This window comes from Hibiscus syriacus, unplaced genomic scaffold, assembly GCF_006381635.1.
Source record: "Hibiscus syriacus cultivar Baekdansim isolate YM2019G1 unplaced genomic scaffold, ASM638163v2 tig00011718_pilon, whole genome shotgun sequence".
Taxonomy (NCBI): domain Eukaryota; kingdom Viridiplantae; phylum Streptophyta; class Magnoliopsida; order Malvales; family Malvaceae; genus Hibiscus; species Hibiscus syriacus.
In genome coordinates, this window is record NW_024062254.1 from 550,733 (window position 1) to 571,189 (window position 20,457).

General features: G+C 37.4%; 2 protein-coding genes and 3 pseudogenes across 2 annotated transcripts; all 5 read left to right on the top strand.

Annotated features, from left to right (window-relative positions):
* The first annotated feature begins 358 nt into the window (after nucleotides 1-358).
* Nucleotides 359-2,803, top strand: LOC120204778 (annotated as a pseudogene).
* Nucleotides 2,804-4,240: 1,437 nt separating this feature from the next.
* LOC120204851 lies at nucleotides 4,241-6,086 on the top strand (annotated as a pseudogene).
* A 3,129-nt stretch (nucleotides 6,087-9,215) lies between these two features.
* LOC120204853 (phloretin 4'-O-glucosyltransferase-like) lies at nucleotides 9,216-10,669 on the top strand. Its single transcript, XM_039204864.1, has one exon. It carries the CDS (start codon nucleotides 9,231-9,233, stop codon nucleotides 10,629-10,631), a length of 1,401 nt encoding a protein of 466 aa, XP_039060795.1. The 5' UTR covers nucleotides 9,216-9,230; the 3' UTR covers nucleotides 10,632-10,669.
* Nucleotides 10,670-12,421: 1,752 nt separating this feature from the next.
* Nucleotides 12,422-14,326, top strand: LOC120204849 (pentatricopeptide repeat-containing protein At4g14050, mitochondrial-like). The gene has a single exon (XM_039204863.1). It carries the CDS (start codon nucleotides 12,435-12,437, stop codon nucleotides 14,265-14,267), a length of 1,833 nt encoding a protein of 610 aa, XP_039060794.1. The 5' UTR covers nucleotides 12,422-12,434; the 3' UTR covers nucleotides 14,268-14,326.
* Nucleotides 14,327-17,693: 3,367 nt separating this feature from the next.
* LOC120204852 lies at nucleotides 17,694-19,892 on the top strand (annotated as a pseudogene).
* Nucleotides 19,893-20,457: the final 565 nt, after the last annotated feature.

Consider the following 20,457-nt stretch of genomic DNA (forward strand, 5'->3'; position numbering starts at 1 on the left):
TTTTGGCTTTATGCGTATTCTGGTTCTAATTGGCTTATTTGTTTGGCATGGTTCACAGTCAAAATTAGTTGAATATCTTGGATGGTTGTTTTGTTGTATGCGTTTTGTTTGGGGATTGTCCCTTGCTTTTGTCGTCCAGTGATGTTGTGCTGCAGTGTGTTCATGTTCTATAACACCCCATTGTTTCACTCTTTTTCCTCCGAGTAGGCTTAGGGAGGTTTTTTAACGAGGTCTTTGGGGAGTTTTCTTTGTAATACTATTCGTATAATACAAAGGATATTTTTATAAAAAACAAAAACAAAAAGAAGATTATAGTAAGCATCGCTGAAAAGGGTATTTACTAGAAGCCGAGAAGAAGATGGGTGAAACAGTGAATCAGCACCACGAACACTCGCCTCCACTGCAAGTGGTTGCACCACCGACTGCACCTCCGAATTTGGTTTATTTGTTGCAAATCGAGGCAAATCAGATGTGGAGGAGAAGAAGGGAGGGTGGGCGGTGGAGGAGAAGGGGACAATTTTGACAATTTATGTAATTTTATTTTTTAATTGATTTTTATTTATTAATATAAAATAAATTAAAAGTAATTGGTGGCGTGATATGTTATGATTGATTCGTAAATTTTATTTTTAACGTTGTTAAAGAATTGGCTAAAAAGAGTAATAATTTATAGTTGAGAGGACGAAACGTTTCAAAAAAATATTTAGAGGATAAACCAATATAAATAATTAAAAATTAACCCTGTAATTATCAAAAATAATAATAATAAAATATCATTAAGCTCTTGTCGCTATCAAAAGAACAATAAGGAAGTACGGAATTGAAACTATATCACAAGTTGGCTAACTGAATTTGAACCTCATAGAGTCTCCAATAACGTGTGGTTTCCAGTAATTTGCTCTTTAACTGTGATAAAAAAGGGTAAACTACGTATTTAATATTTAAATTATCAGTTATAATCTGTTTTGATACTTAAATTTTTATTTTTTAGAATAATACCTGACACTTAGTTTTTATTTTCAGTTTAATACTTAAATTATTAGTTTTGGTCTATTTCAGTTTCAAAATTTTCAAAACTTAACGTTAAATTTTGAATGAGGGTACTAAAATGAACAAAAAATTAAAATTTGTAACAGTGATATACTAAAATGAAACAAAAACTAAATTGTAGATATGATTTTAAAAAATTAAAAGTTTTGATACTAAACTAGATTAAAATTTATAAATTAGATACTAACAATTAATTTACCATAAAAACACCAGCCAAATTCGTCAGCTCAGACGTCATCTTTTTCAATGCCCACCACTTAATTTAAAACCCGATGCTTTGCTTCCTTCCTCAATTTCCGAAGACCATCCTATTTATTCTACCCACGCGCCAATACGCGCCGCCTTCATCACCATAGCACAACCTCAATTCGTCCTAGTAACGTTTCCTATTCAAGGCCATATAAACCCTGCCCTCCAATTAGCCAAGTGTCTCATACGTACCGGCGTGCGTGTCACTTTCGTCACCACCATCTCAGCCATCCGCCGCATGACGAAAGTCCCCGCCGCTCAAGGCCTTTCATTTTCACCCTTTTCCGATGGCTACGACTACGGGGTTAAGCCCGGCGACGACCCTGTCATTTACTTATCTGAATTCAGACGTCGAGGCAAAGAAGCTCTCTCAGACCTCATAATAACTAATGAAAACGAAGCCAAACCCGTCACCTGCATCATTTACACCTTGTTCCAACCTTGGGCGACGGAGGTGGCGCGTGAACATCACATCCCATCGGCTCTTCTTTGTATTCAACCCGCCACAGTCTTCGACATCTACTATTTTTACTTCAACGGATACGATTCCGCCATTAAAGACCAAGCTGATGAGTCCAACCCCGAGTGTCTGATAAAACTACCAGGCCTGCTGCCACTCGCCGCCCGTGACCTTCCCTCGTTTTTCGCCTCTTCAAATGTTTACCAGTGGGGACTCTCGACGTTCCAAGAGCAAATGGAAGTTCTAGCTTAAGAACCCAACGCTAAAATCCTCATCAACACCTTCGATGCTTTGGAACCCGAAGCATTAAAAGCCATCGACAAGTTCAAAATGATAGCCGTTGGTCCCTTGATCCCATCTTCTTTTCTTAAAGATCAACTGGGCAGTTCCTTAAGAACTTATCTTTTTCAATGCGATTCAAACGAGTATCTCCGATGGCTAGACTCGAAACCGAAATCGAGTGTTGTTTACATATCGTTCGGAAGCATTTCCGTGTTGGCCAAGGAACAAATGGAGGAAATCGCCCGAGCTTTGATAGCTAGCGGGCGGCCATTTTTGTGGGTGGTGAGAAATGGGAAAGATAGAGGAGAAGAAGAGACGGAAGAGGATAAACTGAGTTTCAGGGAAGGGTTAGAGCAGCTTGGGATGATAGTCCCATGGTGTTCACAAGTGGAGGTGCTGTCTCACCCGTCGCTGGGTTGCTTCGTGTCGCATTGCGGGTGGAACTCGACGTTGGAGAGCTTGGTCGTCGGCGTGCCGGTGGTGGCGTTTCCGCAATGGAACGATCAAGGGACCAATGCGAAGCTGATCGAAGATGTGTGGAAGAGTGGGGTGAGAGTGAGTGCCAATGAAGAAGGGATAGTGGAACGTGGCGAGATCGTTAGGTGCTTGGATTTGAAGATGGGCGACGGAGAAAAAGGGAAGGAAGTGAGAAGGAATGTTGTAAAATGGAGAGACTTGGCGAGGGAGGCCGCCGTGGACGGCGGTTCCTTGGACATGAACCTTAAGGCTTTCGTTGATGAAGTTGCTCAAGGTTGCAAGTAAAATTTAACTTGTATTTCTATTATTAAATTTGTTGTTTAATTTTGATCCATAATATGTTATCAAGTATACATGGTTTCACAATAGTGATTCATTTGCAACAAAAAGTCGAAGAAAATACCAATCGAACTTAGCCACACAAAGATTGGTTGAACTTTCCCTAGGGATCATCTTGAAGACCTTGAAGTTGCTGGGGGTATGCTTGGTAGGGGTGTCCAATAGGTTAATTCGATTAACCGATCGAATCAAATTATCGGTTGTTTATCACTTTCGACCACGGTTATCCTCTTTCTAATGTTTAACGAAACCAAAATCATATACAGTCCACTACAACAAAATGGTTTTTAACTGTGTTGTTTTAGTCTTATAGCAACATTTTTAAACACTAATAAAAATCCTCTAAACGGTACTAAGAGCGTCGCAAGAAATGCCTTTAAATCTAACGCTGGAGTAGTACAAGGTGTTTCTGAACATAAAATATCGCTAAATGTCGAGTTTTATAGCGGCGTTTATAAAATGATGCTAAATGTCAAGCTATATATATATATATATATATATATATATATAACTTATATTCTTGTTAAAGTATTGTTAACTCATACTTCTGTATAAGGGAAATAATAGTATGAAAAAATAAATTTTTTAGAAGTTTAAGTTTCAATTTAGAAATAATTTTTTTAGTAACGTGTCATTCCATCAAATTAATATAATTCACGTTTTGATAAAATTGATCAAAGTTAGTAAATGATAAAAAATTTTAAGGGTAAATTACACAAATGGTCCCTGACTATAGGATAATGCTTTATCGAGTTATTTGACTATTAAAAACTACAAAACAATCCCTCTAACTATAGGAAATTACTTTGTTGAGTCCATCGACTATTAAAAGTTACAAAATGTTCACCTGACTTTGTTATGTCCCATACTCGTCCTTTTGTTAAAAAAAATTATGGTAGTCTGAGTTGTACGTTAACATGTTGACCGAGATATGATAAAATCTGATGTTATAATCTCAAACTGCCATCTCTAAGTAAATGTGTTAACGTCCGGTTCAGATGGGCTTTAATTTTTTAACGGAAAATGACGAGTTTGAAACATAATAAATAGTCAAGTGACCATTTTGTAGCTTTTAACAGTTGAGGGACTCAACAAAGCAACTCCCTATAGTCAGAGAACTATTTTATAACTTTGAATAGTTAAGGGACTCAACAAAATAATATTCTATAGTCGGGGGACCATTCGTATACTTTACCCAATTTTTAAAATAAAATAGTATAAGGATTCAGTATCACAATATTAAAGTACGAGGACTATATTTTAAACTCTGAAATAGTATATGGACTCTTGACATTTTAAAACATAAAATTAAAAAAAAACAATAAACTAGAAAAAAAAAACCTAAAAGAAAAATTTCTTTAAACCGAGTCGCTTGGCTGCAAGTCTTCAACACAGGCTAATGCATGCCAATTCTTCATCATCTTCACCAGCTCAAAAACTGTGCCAAGCACCGTTCTATCGTCTCCACCAAACAACTCCATGGACACTTAATCAAGCTCGGCTTGATTAAGTTTATCCATTTAACCAATACTCTTTTAAGCGTTTATGAGAAATGCAACCTCCTTGAAGTCGCTCTCCAACAGTTCGATGAAATGCCCCAAGAGACCATGTCTCATGGGCTACCATTCTTACTGCTCAAAATCAATCCAATTTACCCAAGAAGACCCTCTCTATGTTCCCTTCAATGTTTTCATTTGACAGGTTGTTGCCTGATGATTTTGTTTTCGCTAGCCTTGTTAAGGCTTGTGGTAGCTTGGGGACTATTAAACAAGGTAAGCAAGTTCACGGCAACTTTTTAGTATCACCATTTTTTGATGATGATGTTGTTAAGTCATCTTTGGTTGATATGTATGGAAAATGTGGATTACCCGTAATGGTCGTTTCGTTTTCGATTCTATTAAGTCGAAAAATATGGCTTCTTGGACTGCTATGATACATGGCTATGCTAGAAAAGGAGAAAAGAAGAGTCTTCGGAGTTGTTTTCGAGGGTTCCCGTGAAAGATTTGTTTGCTTGGACTGCTTTGATATCCGGGTTAGTACAGAGTGGTGATGCGGTTGATGCATTTGGTTTGTTTGTTGAGATGAGAAGGAAAGGGATTAGTATAATCGACCCTCTTGTTCTTTCGAGCATAGTTGGTGCTTCTGCTAATTTAGCAATGTTGGAACTGGGAAAACAGGTTCATGGACTCGTTATACGGTTTGGGTACGAATCTTGCGTGTTTATAAGCAATGCTCTTGTGGACATGTATGCAAATGTAGTGATATATTGTCAGCAAGAGATGTTTTTAGTAGGATGTCACGCAGAGATGTTGTTCCTGGACGTCGATAATAGTTGGGGCCGCACAGCATGGACAGGCCGAGGAAGCATTCTATCTGTACGATAAGATGGTTTTGAATGGAATAAAACCGAATGAAGTGACCTTCGTTGGATTGATTTATGCTTGTAGCCATGTCGGTCTAGTAAATAGAGGCCGTCAACTTTTTAAGTCTATGGTTGAGGATTATGGTATTCATCCTTCCTTGCAGCATTACACATGTTTGCTGGATCTTCTTGGTCGATCCGGATACCTTGAGGAGGCCGAAGCTATCATTAACTCAATGCCATTTAAGCCCGATGAACCTACATGGGAAGCATTGTTAAGTGCATGTAAACTATGCGGAAATGCCAAAATGGCCATTAGGTTTGCTGACCATCTACTTAGCTTGAAACCCGAAGAACCTTCGACGTATATTCTGTTATCTAACGTCTATGCTAGTTCCGGTTTATGGGAACATGCTTCGAAAGCAAGGCGCATGCTGGAAACCCTGGAAGTTAGAAAAGAACCCGGTTATAGCTACGTCTATTTCGACAAAGAAAGCCAAACATTTTACGCAGGCGAATCATCTCATCCGATGAAGGACAGGATTTTCGGTTTGTTGAACGAGTTGGACGTCGAGATGAGAAGAAGAGGTTATGTTCCTGATACCAGCTGGATTCTGCATAACACGGAACACCAAGAGAAGGAGAGGCAACTGGTTTGGCACAGTGAGAGGTTGGCTGTTGCTTATGGGCTTCTTAACTCCGTTCCGGGGACCGTCATACGGATCGTGAAGAATCTACGCGTATGCGGAGATTGTCACGCCGTCTTAAAACTCATCAGTGATATAGCGAGAAGAGAAATCGTTGTCCGGGATGCCAAAAGATCACCATTTTAAGGATCGGAAATGTTCGTGCAATGACTTCTGGTGAGTTCCTCATCAGTATTCATTTCCATTGTTGCCTGTTTAGTTTTACATCCTTTTTTTTTTCATTTGCATCTAATATAATGTTAAACTTTTTTCTAAAAATTACAATGAAAAAGATATTTAAGTAAAATTTAAAAAATGTAGTCTACTTTATTTTCGATCTGATCGACTTTGATTACCGATTTTTTTAATTAAATGTGTTTGGTTCTTAACGTTGTCTATTCGTTCGGTTCAAGACCCTCATCCATTAGTTAACGGAAGAAAACCCACGTGTGTTGACAATTAAAAAAATAAAAATATAAAAAACCCACGTGTGTGGGTGTCTTCTTCTTCTTTTCTTCTTCTTCAGAACAATAGAGCTTGTTTCTTCTTCTTCTTTGACGATAACAGTAGAAATGTGAGTAATGTTCAATAAACAAATAATAATTTGAAAATCACTATTGGAAGAAATTCAAAAATTTTCTATAACGAAAAACCAGCCATGTTCATGTTGAGTTCACTCTCTTTCCCACTTTCAAACACATCAAAGAAGTGTTCTTTCTCGTCTCTTCTTCTGCAACTTCTCGTTGCATGAAACCCATATTTTCGATGAAGATCGAATGAAGCTTTAGAAAAAGTGGCATTAGCGAAATCAGTAGTAAAAAAGGATGATACTTTCACTTCCAAAAATTGTTTCTTCTATATTCTCTTTGCTTCACTGGTTTTGTCTCTCTATTCTGATGGTCTCTCTTTCTGGCTCTCAAGGTAACCGTGGAATCTGATCCAATTCGGTCCCTCGACAGTTGGTCTGAGTCTGATTCAACTCCATGCCACTGACCGGGAATCGCTTGCACAGTTGCACTCCATGCCACTGATCTAATTCGGGTATCGATCATTTTTTAAACAATTCGTCGGTTGCAAGAAAGGGATCGATTCATTAGGGGAAGGGATTGATTCTTTTCCTACCGAGATCGATCTTTTTGTAAAGAGATCGATTCAAAATTTACTGAAATCCAAAGGATCGATCTTTTTTAAGTGGTTCGATCTTTGTGTTAAGCGGTCGATCTTTTGAGCAAAAAATCTTTAGAAACTCGACTTTAAAGTGTGAAAACAATCAAGTAAGTTTTTGAAAATGTTCGACAAAATTAGAAAACATCCTATTATGTTTTTCTTGACTTTTCTTAATTTCTAAATAAGAATTTCTGTTTTTGTGACACGTTTTTCTATGTTATTGTGAAACATTTTTTCTTTGCTCTTGTGGTATGTTCCTTGGTTTTCGGTAAGTTTTTTTTTATACCTTTGCGATCGTGTTGGTGTTTCTATAAAGATCGTTACGACATTTATTTTCTAATTGACTTGTCGGTGGGCATGTATTGTTAGATCTCCTTTTTGTAAATGGTCGTTTGCCGATATAATCAAAATTGTGTAGCGAAACAGTCTGCCAAATTGTTTGGTTCGCTTACCACTCTTTTATCACATCGTAAAATCATCTCGTTCAACAGAGACAGAGTTTTATAAAGGTTACTGATTGTTTTGATGTTTGAAAAGTTTCATTCTCTTCGTATCTTTGAGTTTAATATTTTTATTTTATGTATGAATTTTTTGTGACCATTGTCTTTAATTTTCTCTTTAGATACGTTGTAATTTTGATTCTTCCATTTTTAATTAATGAAGTTCAGTTGTCATTGTTAAAAAAACAACAACAAAGACTCCATCAAGATTGAAAAGAGGGGATGTACCGCTCATTACCACAATTGACCCTTCTTGAATCTCCTATCCACGATGATCTATTCGGTTGGGGAAGAAAATGATGGGTTATGATTTGGTTTCTTTGTTGCACATCGAAGCAAATCAGATGTGGAGGAGGAGAAGGTTCTGATTAGTCCGTAAATTTTATTTTTAACGGTATTAATAAATTGGCCAAAAAGAATAACAATTTATAATTTAAGGGACAAAACATTTCAAAAAAATACTTTAGAAAGTAAATCGGTACAAATAATATAATTCATGAGGAAATGAAACGTTGAAGCCTATGAATATTTGACATTTTGAAGTTCATAATATACAAATGATAAAAAGTTTCTCCTCATTTTGCGTTCTTCTCTTATTATCTCTTTTAGTTTTATAATTTTCTTAACACATTGTCACCATAAATTGCTTACAAGTAATAATTCATATACGATAATAATGTTGGGAAGACTACGCTAAATTTTAGTTTCATTTTAATCATCTATCATTAAAAAGAATTAGCATAATTATTGACGTAACATCTTTTGAAATTATTTTATTGATGATGTGTCATTAAAATTTTAACTGTGAATGACCAAAATAAAATCATACGTAACATTAAGTATGACTTCAAATAAATAATAATAATTGAATGACCAAAACAAAACAAAGTAATAATTAGGTACTACACTTGTAGTTACCCTAAAAAAATCAAATTGTCTTCTTTTATCATCATTAAGAGCACAAACCAAACTATCTTGATATGAAATGAATTGTTATTATTCTTTAAGAACTAAATTCGAGTATTAAAAATATCAGGAGTGTCAACATTAATATCGAATAATTAAAAATTATATTTAAACTAACAACATAACCTTGTACTTACCGAAAATAATAATAATAAAAATATCATTAAAAATATCACAAGTTGGCTAACTGAATTTGAACCTCATAGAGTCTCCGATAACTCGTGGTTTCCAGGAATTTGTTCTTTAACTGTGATAAAAAAAAAGGGTAAATTACGTATTTAATATCTAAATTATTAGTTATAATCTGTTTTGATACTTAAACTTTTAATTTTTAGAATAATACCTAATGCTTAGTTTTTATTTTATTTTAGTATCCCGCCGTTAAAAAATTAACAGGTTTAATACTTAAATTATCAGTTTTGGTCTATTTAATACTTAAATAGAACATAAACTAAATTTTAAATATGATTTTAAAAATATTAAACGTTTAAGTACTAAAACAGTTAAACCTGATAAATTAGATACTAAACGAGTAATTTCCCCATAAAAAACCAGCCAAATTCGTTAGCTCAGACGTCATCTTTTTCAATGCCCACCACTTATTAAAACCCGATGCTTTCCTTCCTTCCTCAATTTCAGAAGACCATCCGATTTATTCTACCCACGCGCCAATACGCGCCGCATTCATCACCATGGCACAACCTCAATTCGTCCTAGTAACGATTCCTATACAAGGCCATATAAACCCTGCCCTCCAATTCGCCAAGCGTCTCATACGTACCGGCGTGCGTGTCACATTCGTCACCACCATCTCAGCCATCCGCCGCATGACGAAAGTCCCCGCCGCTCAAGGCCTTTCATTTTCACCCTTTTCCGATGGCTACGACTACGGGGTTAAGCCCGGCGACGACCCTGTCATTTACTTAACTGAATTCAGACGTCGAAGCAAAGAAGCTCTCTCAGACCTCATCATAACTAATGAAAACGAAGCCAAACCCGTCACCTGCATCATTTACACCTTGCTCCAACCTTGGGCGGCGGAGGTGGCGCGTGAATATCACATCCCATCGGCTCTCCTTTGGATTCAACCCGCCACAGTCTTCGACCTCTACTATTTTTACTTCAACGGATACGAATCCGCCATTAAAGACCAAGCCGATGAGTCCAACCCCGAGTGTCAGATAAAACTACCAGGCCTGCCGCCACTCGCCGCCCGCGACCTTCCCTCGTTTTTCGCCTCTTCAAATGTTTACCAGTGGGGACTCTCGACGTTCCAAGAGCAAATGGAAGTTCTAGCTGAAGAACCCAACGCTAAAATCCTCATCAACACCTTCGATTCTTTGGAACCCGAAGCATTCAAAGCCATCGACAAGTTCAAAATGACAGCAGTCGGTCCCTTGATCCCATCTTCTTTTCTTAAAGATCAATTGGACAGTTCCTTAAGAATTGATCTTTTTCAATGCGATTCAAACGAGTATCTCCGATGGCTAGACTCGAAACCGAAATCGAGTGTTGTTTACGTATCGTTCGGAAGCATGTCCGTGTTGGCCAAGGAACAAATGGAGGAAATCGCCCGAGCTTTGACAGCTAGCGGGCGGCCATTCTTGTGGGTGGTGAGAAATCGGAAAGATAGAGGAGAAGAAGAGATGGAAGAGGATAAACTGAGTTTCAGGGAAGAGTTAGAGAAGCTTGGGATGATAGTCCCATGGTGTTCACAAGTGAAAGTGCTGTCTCACCCGTCGTTGGGTTGCTTCGTGTCGCATTGCGGGTGGAACTCGACGTTGGAGAGCTTGGTCGCCGGCGTGCCGGTGGTGGCGTTTCCTCAGTGGAACGATCAAGGGACCAATGCGAAGCTGATCGAAGATGTGTGGAAGTGTGGGGTGAGAGTGAGTGCTAATGAAGAAGGGATAGTGGAACGTGGCGAGATCGTTAGGTGCTTGGATTTGACGATGGGCGATGGAGAAAAAGGGAAGGAAGTGAGAAGGAATGTTGTAAAATGGAGAGACTTGGCGAGGGAGGCCGCCGTGGACGGTGGTTCCTTGGACATGAACCTTAAGGCTTTCGTTGATGAAGTTGCTCAAGGTTGCAAGTAAAATTTAACTTGTATTTCTATTATTAAATTTGTGGTTTAATTTTGATCCATAATATTTTGAGTTTGAATTTGTAAACCTTATATTTTGAGTTTGAATTTGTAAACCTTCATCTTTGTGATCTCATGACATTTCATCTCGTTCTATACTCCCCTTTACTCCGATAATTGTACCCTAACGAAAAATTATTAGATGGTCTAAGTTTATTATGTTATTCGTTTATTCATATTTTTTTTCTCGTGAATCTTTATCACTCTCCTACATACAAATAAGAAATTGATAGTTATTTGAAAGTTAATTTAAAATTTGTGACTCCTACATACACTCTGATTGTTTCGTCACTTTCGATCACTAATGGCCTCTTTCTCATATTTTTTTCTGGTCAAATAAATATTTTTATTAACACTAAAATAAAAAAAATATCTCGTTAAAAACCTCCTTAAACTTAGATGAAATTAAAAAAATACATTCTTTCCGAAATACAGAGAGGTCTCACTCTAACCGAATCAACACGAAAGAAAATACCAATCGAACTTAGCCACACAAAGAAACGCCAACCTAACTCAACTACAAACCTGCAAAATGCCTACCATAAACACGAAAACCCCACAAGGAAAACAGTCCCCTTGGGGACCTCCCAAACCCCATCTCCATTAAGTTATCAGTAGACTTGACGGATTAGTTGAACTTTCCCTAGGGATTGATCTTGAAGACCTTGAAGTTGCTGGGGTATACTTGGTAGCGGTGTTCAATCGGTTAATTCGATTAACCGATCAAATCAAATTATCGGTTGTTTATCACTTTCGACCACGGTTATCCTCTTTCTAATGTTTAACGAAACCAAATTCATATACAGTCCACTACAACAAAATGGTTTTTTAACTGTGTTGTTTTAGTCTTATAACAACGTTTTTAAGCGCTAGTAAAAACCCTCTAAACGGTACTAAGAGCGCTAGTAAAAATACTTTTTATACATTTATAATTTTTAAGGACTAAATTGATAAAAACTATAAATATATAAATGATTAAAAATTTATTTTACCATTCTTATAACTACCAAGTAAAATTGATCAAAGTTAGTAAATGTTCAAAATTTTTAAGGGTAAAGTACATAAATGGTCCCTGACTATAGGATAATGATTTATCGAGTTATTTAACTATTAAAAACTACAAAATAGTCTCTCCAACTATAGGGAATTGATTTGTTGAGTCTCTCGACTGTTAAAAGTTACAAAATGTTCACCTGATTATTTGTTATGTCCCAAACTCATCCTTTTTTGTTAATTTTTTATGGTAGTCTGAGATATACGTAAACATGCTGACCGAAACATGATAAAATTTGATGTTATAATCTCAAACTACCATATCTAAGTAAATGTGTTAACGTCAGATTCAGACGAGCTTTATTTTTTAATGGAAAATGACGAGTTTGAAACATAATTAATAGTCAAGTGACCATTTTGTAACTTTTAACAGTCGAGGGACTAAAAAAAGCAACTCCCTATAGTCAGAGAACTATTTTATAACTTTGAATAGTTAAGGGACTTAACAAAATAGTATTCTATAGTCGGGGGACCATTCATATACTTTACCCAAATTTTAAAATAAAATAGTATAAGGATTCAATATCACAATATTAAAGTACGAGGACTATATTTTAAACTTTGAAATAGTATATGGACTCTTGACATTTTAAAACATAAAATAAAATAAAAACGAGAAACGAGAAACGAGAAAAAAAACAAAAAAGAAAACGATTCTTTAAACCGAGTCGCTTGGCTACAGGTCTTCAACACAGGCTAATGCATGCCAATTCTTCATCATCTTCACCAGCTCAAAAACTGTGCCAAGCACCGTTCTATCGTCTCCACCAAACAACTCCATGGACACTTCATCAAGCTCGGCTTGACTAAGTTTATCCATTTAACCAATACTCTTTTAAACGTTTATGCGAAATGCAACCTCCTTGAAGTCGCTCTCCAACTGTTCGATGAAATGCCCCAAAGAGACCATGTCTCATGGGCTACCATTCTTACTGCTCAAAATCAATCCAATTTACCCAAGAAGACCCTATCTATGTTCCCTCCAATGTTTTCATTTGACAGGTTGTTGCCTGATGATTTTGTTTTCGCTAGCCTTGTTAAGGCTTGTGGTAGCTTGGGGGCTATTAAACATGGTAAGCAAGTTCACGGCAACTTTTTAGTATCACCATTTTTTGATGATGATGTTGTTAAGTCATCTTTGGTTGATATGTATGCAAAATGTGGATTACCCGGAAATGGTCGTTTAGTTTTCGATTCTATTAAGTCGAAAAATATGGCTTCTTGGACTGCTATGATACATGGCTATGCTAGAAAAGGGAGAAAAGAAGAGTCTTTGGAGTTGTTTTCGAGGGTTCCCGTGAAAGATTTGTTTGCTTGGACTGCTTTGATATCCGGGTTAGTACAGAGTGGTGATGCGGTTGATGCATTTGGTTTAATTGTTGAGATGAGAAGGAAACGGATTAGTATAATCGACCCTCTTGTTCTTTCGAGCATAGTTGGTGCTTCTGCTAATTTAGCAATGTTGGAACTGGGAAAACAGGTTCATGGACTCGTTATACGGCTTGGGTACGAATCTTGCGTGTTTATAAGCAATGCTCTTGTGGACATGTATGCAAAATGTAGTGATATATTGGCAGCAAGAGATGTTTTTAGTAGGATGTCACGAAGAGATGTTGTTTCCTGGACGTCGATAATAGTTGGGGCTGCTCAGCATGGACAGGCTGAGGAAGCATTCTATCTGTACGATAAGATGGTTTTGAATGGAATAAAACCGAATGAAGTGACCTTCGTTGGATTGATTTATGCTTGTAGCCATGTCGGTCTAGTAAATAGAGGCCGTCAACTTTTTAAGTCAATGGTTGAGGATTACGGTATTCATCCTTCCTTGCAGCATTACACATGTTTGCTGGATCTTCTTGGTCGATCCGGATACCTTGAGGAGGCCGAAGCTATCATTAACTCAATGCCATTTAAGCCAGATGAACCTACATGGGCAGCATTGTTAAGTGCATGTAAACAATACGGAAATGCCAAAATGGCCATTAGGTTTGCTGACCATCTACTTAGCTTGAAACCCGAAGAACCTTCGACGTATATTCTGTTATCTAACATCTATGCTAGTTCCGGTTTATGGGAACATGCTTCGAAATCAAGGCACATGCTGGAAACCCTGGAAGTTAGAAAAGAACCCGGTTATAGCTACGTCTATTTCGGCAAAGAAAGCCAAATGTTTTACGCCGGCGAATCATCTCATCCGATGAAGGAAGAGATTTTCGGTTTGTTGAACGAGTTGGACGTCGAGATGAGAAGAAGAGGTTATGTTCCTGATACCAGCGGGATTCTGCATAACACGGAACACCAAGAGAAGGAGAGGCAACTGTTTTGGCACAGTGAGAGGTTGGCTGTTGCTTATGGGCTTCTTAACTCCGTTCCGGGGACCGTCATACGGATCGTGAAGAATCTCCGCGTATGCGGAGATTGTCACGCCGTCTTAAAACTCATTAGTGATATAGTGAGAAGAGAAATCATTGTCCGGGATGCCAAAAGATATCACCATTTTAAGGATGGGAAATGTTCATGCAATGACTTTTGGTGAGTTCCTCATCAGTATTCATTTCCATTGTTGCCTGTTTAGTTTTACATCCTTTTTTTCATTTGCATCTAATATAATGTTAAAACTTTTTTCTAAAAATTACAATGAAAAAAATATTTAAGTAAAATTTAAAAAGGGTAAACAATGCCAATAGTCTCCTTTGTTTTCGGTCTGATCGACTTTGATCACTGGTTTTTTTACCCATATTTTCGATAAAGAACGAATGAAGCTTTAGAAAAAGTGGCATTAGCGAAATCAGTAGTAAAAAAGAATGATACTTTCACTTCCAAAAATTGTTTCTTTTATATTTCTCTTTGCTTCACTGGTTTTGTCTCTCAATTCTGATGGTCTCTCTCTTCTGGCTCTCAAGGTAACCGTGGAATCTGATCCAATTCGGTCCCTCGACAGTTGGTCTGAGCCTGATTCAACTCCATGCCACTGACCGGGAATCGCTTGCACAGTTGCACTCCATGCCACTGATCTAATTCGGGAATCGATCATTTTTTAAACAATTCTTCGGTTGCAAGAAAGGGATCGATCCATTAGGGGAAGGGATCGATTTTTTTCTCTTGAGGAATCGATATTTTTGTGAAGAAATCGATCCAAAACTTACTGGAATCCAAATGATCGATCCTTTTTTAAGGGGTTCGATCTTTGTGTTAAGGGTCGATCCTTTGAGCCAAAAATCTTTGGAAACTTGACTTTAAAGCTTGAAAACGATGAGTAAGTTTTTGAAAAGATTCGACTAAATTAGAAAATATCATATTATGTTTTTCTTGATTTTTTTCATTTTTAAATAAGAATCTCTATTCTTGTGACACGCTTTTCTCTGCTCTTGTGGAACGTTTTTTTTTCTCTTATTGTGACATGTTCCTTATGCTTTTTGGTAAGTTTTTTGCATACTTTTACGGTCGTGTTGGTGTTTCCACAAAGATCATCACGACATTTGTTTTCTGATTGACTTTTCGGTGGATACGTATTGTCAGATCCCTTCTTTGTAAATAGTTGTTTGCTAATATAATCAGAATTGTATAGCGAAGCAGATTATCAAATTATTTTGTTCGCTCACCATCTTTTAAACATCGAAAAGTGTCTCGTTCGACAGAGACAGAGTTTTTAAATGTTAGTGGATTATTTTGATGTTTGGAAGGTTTCATTTTCTTCGTATCTTTGGGTTTAATATTTTTTATTTTATGTATGAGTTTTTGGTAACTGTTATCTTTAATTTTCTCTTTATATACGTTGTAATTTTGATTCCTCTGATTTTAATTAATGAAATTCAGTTGTCATTGTTAAAAAAAAGACTTCATCAAGATTGAAAAGAGGGGATGAACGGCTCATTACCAAAATTGACCCGTCTTGAATCTTCTATTCACGATGATCTATTCCCTTCTTCATTCAAAAACCATCAAATGATCGTTCTCTCATCGGTTACAACTCTCAATTTAAATTAAAATGGATAAACCGTCGACAATCGATGGGATAAACTTGTTGCAGAATTCCACCCGGTGTGATGAAGTTCATCGCTGGTATAACTTATAAGACAAAGACAGCCTGTGTATAACTTCCGAATAAGTGGATGAATAGTGGATTCTGAATATTAAAGATTTAACACAATGGGGGGTTTAAAGCGTGGTGGTAAGATCCAACCCTTCCGGTGGCTGGCTGTTGGGGGAGTTTTTGAGATGGAGGCAGTATTGTTATCTATCCTGTGTTAGCGTTTGGTTTTTCCTTGCACGGCTCTCTTGTTGTTTAGTTATGTTTGGTATTAACTTGCCATAAGCTAGCACCCTTCAAAACATACGAATGGATCCATATAACCCAAAGGGAACCCTGGCCAGCTAAGATATTCCGAATCAGAGAGAACAAACAAGCTTGTTCCGAGAACAAAGATCCTTGAATCCCCGAGCCCACCCTCATACTTAGACGAACCGACCAGATGCCAACTAAATTTTGCACCCGCAGCAGAGGAGTGTCAAAAGCCTTTTGGAAATCAATTTTAAGAGCACAACGCGACGAAAGAGACATCCGAACATAGCCTTTAACTAATTCTTGAGCCAAAAGAGTATTATCAATGATGCTTCGGCCATTTACAAAAGCAGCCTGGTTCAAGGAAACCATATCAGATAAGAAAAGGGTTAGCCTGTGGCCACGATTCTAGAGATCGTCCTGTGCGCCAAAGAACAGCAGAAGATCAACCTAAACTCCCTAGCCAAGTAAGAGTTCTGCCTCTTGGGAACCAAGACCAACGCCATAGCATTAAACAAAGGCAGCATACAAGAAGTGACAAAAAAATGTTGGGCGGCAGAAACAAAAGCACTACCCACAACAGGCCAGGTAAATTTGAAGAATAAGACTGTATCCATCTGGATCCGGAGCCTTATCACTACCCTGACTAAAGATAGCATCCTTAATCTCATAAGTAGAGCAGCAACTCATTCAGAATACCAACACTAACCCCATACATTTGAGAATCAGGAGAGGCCGATGAGCTTGGTAAAAAAAATCAATAACCACCGAGAATATCCCATCAAACGCCATGTCTGGTCTCATCAGCATCCAAGAGCACTCTATGGTATTCTTTTTTCTTTTTGCAGCAACAAGAACACTATGAGGTATTAATCTTAATGTTGATTGTCGATCACCGATGATTATTAGTTCTCTTATTTTTTTTATACCGTCTTTTATTTTATTTTATTTTATTTATTTCTTGAGCCTTTCTAGTTTTGATAAAAATTTATGTCCTTATGACACTTTTTCTCTCTTGTGGCACGTTTCTCCGCTTTTGTGACACAATCCTTGTGGTTGTTGGTACGTTTTTCGCATGCCTTTGCGGTTGTTGACGCTCTCAAAAAAACATCATAACATTTTATTTTCTGATTTTTTTTCGTGATCACATATAGTCAGATCTCTCTTTGGTAAAATGTTGTTGTCAATATAATGTGTAGTGAAACAACCTGTCAGATTGTTTTGTTCGCTTAGAGACAGTTTTTATAAAGGTTATTAAATTCTATTGATGTTGGTCTTTATTCTCAATATAACGTAGATAGAATAATATCTCATCATTTTTTAATCCTACTTTAATCCTCTGTTAAAGCCTATCATGATTTCATTAGTAGCAAGGATCAAATTTGATTTCTACACGACAAAACTATCAATTAAACTACAGTATTGCTGCTTGATGATTATCGGTGCTTGTAAGTCTGAGTAGGACATGTCCAAATACTTTCAAATGTTAAAATGTAGATCAAAAGATAACTTATTTAAATATTATCTTTTTAAAATTAATCGATCGATAAATGAATCGTGTACAACTTTTTTAAAGTATTGAAAAGAGGGGGCGGCTTTCTGCATGTCACTCTCAGCTACACTTGTTCCCAAGGCCTATATATCACACTTGATGTTCTCAATGTTTTTCACGCAATCGCCATTAGAGGACCTTTTGTAAGAAAAAAAAAGAGAAAACCAGAGGATGGGTGAAGGAAGGTGGTGTTGCAAGAGAGCCCGAGGACCAGGATATGCACTCCATTGGAAGCCATGTCTGGTCCTACAGAAGCTCTTCTCTATGTTACTTGTGTCTACAACGGTACTTGCCTTTACGTTCTCGATTGGTGACGAATCCATCCCGAAATCTAAATTTTCTTCTGTTCGTTATCTATTTTATTATTTACGTTCATCTTGATTTTTTTTTTTATCATGCATGTGGTTGTTCTGGAGTTGGTAAACGAGTTTTCTTTTTGCGATGGAATTTGTATGACTGCAGGAACCGGAAGGGAGAAGCCTGATTTTCTGGCAACGGTCGACGTCGATCCGAACTCACCCACTTATTCGAAAGTTATACACAGGCTGTCTTTGCCGTATACCGGCGATGAACTTCATCACGGTGGAATTCATTGCGGTTCTTCCATGGTGATCACTCTGCAACTCGACGTTTCCTCATCTTGCCCGGATTGCTGTAAGATAACATACTCTGTATCATAAGTTAAAATGTATATATATCTTTATATTCGTATTTGGACGTGTCACATTCTTAGAGTGTCATATTCTCGTATATATATGATCAGATCTGGTCGTGTCTATGTGATCGACACACAGAAGAGTCCGAAGGCTCCGTCGTTGCACAAAGTGGTGGAGCCGGAAGACATCGTCGAGAAAACCGGCTTAGCATATCCCCACACATCTCACTGCCTTGCCAATGGAGACGTAATGATTTCGTTTCTAGGAGACAGAGATGGACGCTCCAAAGGCAATGGATTTCTCCTCCTCGATTCCAATTCAACATCAAAGGAAGGTAAAAAAGCAATGAACCCCGAACAACAGATATCATCGATTGAGTCTTAGTTCGATCGACGAATATCTGAATAACCTTCGCTTGTCGTTGTCTTCAGATGGGAGAAACCGGGGCCTAAAGCTGAGTTTAGCTATGATTTTTGGTACCAACCTCGACATAAAACAATGATCTGTTCATCATTTGGGGCACCCTATGCTTTCACACAAGGTTTCAACCTTAAACATGTCGAAGAAGGTCTATGGAAGACAACTCTTTGTTTATGACTGGCCTAATGGTTATCTCAAACAACATTGGATCTCGGTGACAACTGTCTCATCCCCGGAGAGGTTTAAATCTTCGTTTTCGAAGCTAGATTTTGCTCGTGTTTATGTTACAATGATACTTTATTGTAAGGACAGACGCATGGTTTTGTGCTGTGTTTCTTTGCAGTTAAGATTCTTGCATGAACCATCCAAAGACACGGGTACTCGAGTGTATCTTAACAAGCAACGTGGTACGGTTCTTCAAGACCCAAGATGGATCATGGGGCCACGAGGTGGCTATCCAAGTGGAACCATTAGAAGTGGAGAATTGGATCCCCCAAATGCCCGGACTTATAACGGGACTTTTGATCTCTCTCTCGACGACCGGTTCCTGTATTTGTTAACTGGTTTCACGGAGATGTCCGGCAATACAACATCAAGACCCTAAAAACCCGCTCTTGGTCGGACAAGTATATGTTGGAGGATTGCTTCAAAAGGGAACCCTATAGTAGCCGTTGCAGAAGATGGTACAACATGGCAAGCCGATGTTCCAACTAGCCAGGTATGTAACCGGTCTCATACGACTACCGACGAGACTCGAATCCCGAATTTTTACCGTCATGACAAAACATCGATGTTAACTTGTCGGATTGATCATTCATAACTTTGTTCGTAGGGACATAAGTTAAGAGGGGGACCTGTTATGACACAGTTGCTTGGATGGTAAAGGCTATATGTGACGAACTCTTGTTCAGCACATGGGATCGGCAGTTCTATCCGGATGTCATAGAGAAGGGTTTCCCACATGCTGCTGATCGATGTCGATACCGAGAAAGGCGGTCTTAAGATAAACCCGGATTTTTCGTCGATTCGGAGCCGAACCCGATGGACCTTGCCTGGCTCATGAGATGAGATACCCGGGTGGTGATTGCACTTCAGATATTTGGATTTAGGCATCTCTAAAACCAGTTTGGCCATGAAGAAATCATCCCATGGTAGGGCAAAGGATAATCAAACCAGATGATTCTCGTGACAACGTGTGAAATTATAGTACTTAAAATGTCGAAAGATATGAATCTAAATAATCATATCTAACTATATTTGTTTATTGTACGAACTAACCTATCTCATTTAAAAGAATAATTATAGTTTAATTAAATTTATTATATAATAATTATAATATATTGAGACAGATTTTTTATTTTAAATTTGATTAGATAACTACTTAAACAAAATTTAATTCAACTCAATCTAAATCCAAATTTTAAAATAAAAAAAAATCAACTTATCCAAATTAAATCAAGTCAGAACTCGTCATATCCGAATAAAATGATCATTCCTAATCGAGTGATATTAATACTTGTAAAAGTAAAATTTGAAAAGAATTTCAAAGGATCATAATCATTTTCTTATAATCTCTAAAATACCCTTGCTTATTTTAATAAATTCTTTGAAAGACACGAATTATGCTACCTCAATTAATGGATAATTGTTATCTTTAGAGGTCATGAGTTTGAGCATCAATGATTGTATGGTATTTGAGTAATTTATGTTAATTTTTTAACAATGGGTCCAAAATGAAATTAAAACTAAATATTAAATATGATTTGAAAAAAATTGTGCGATGACCAAAACGGAACAATAACGATAGTTGAGATAC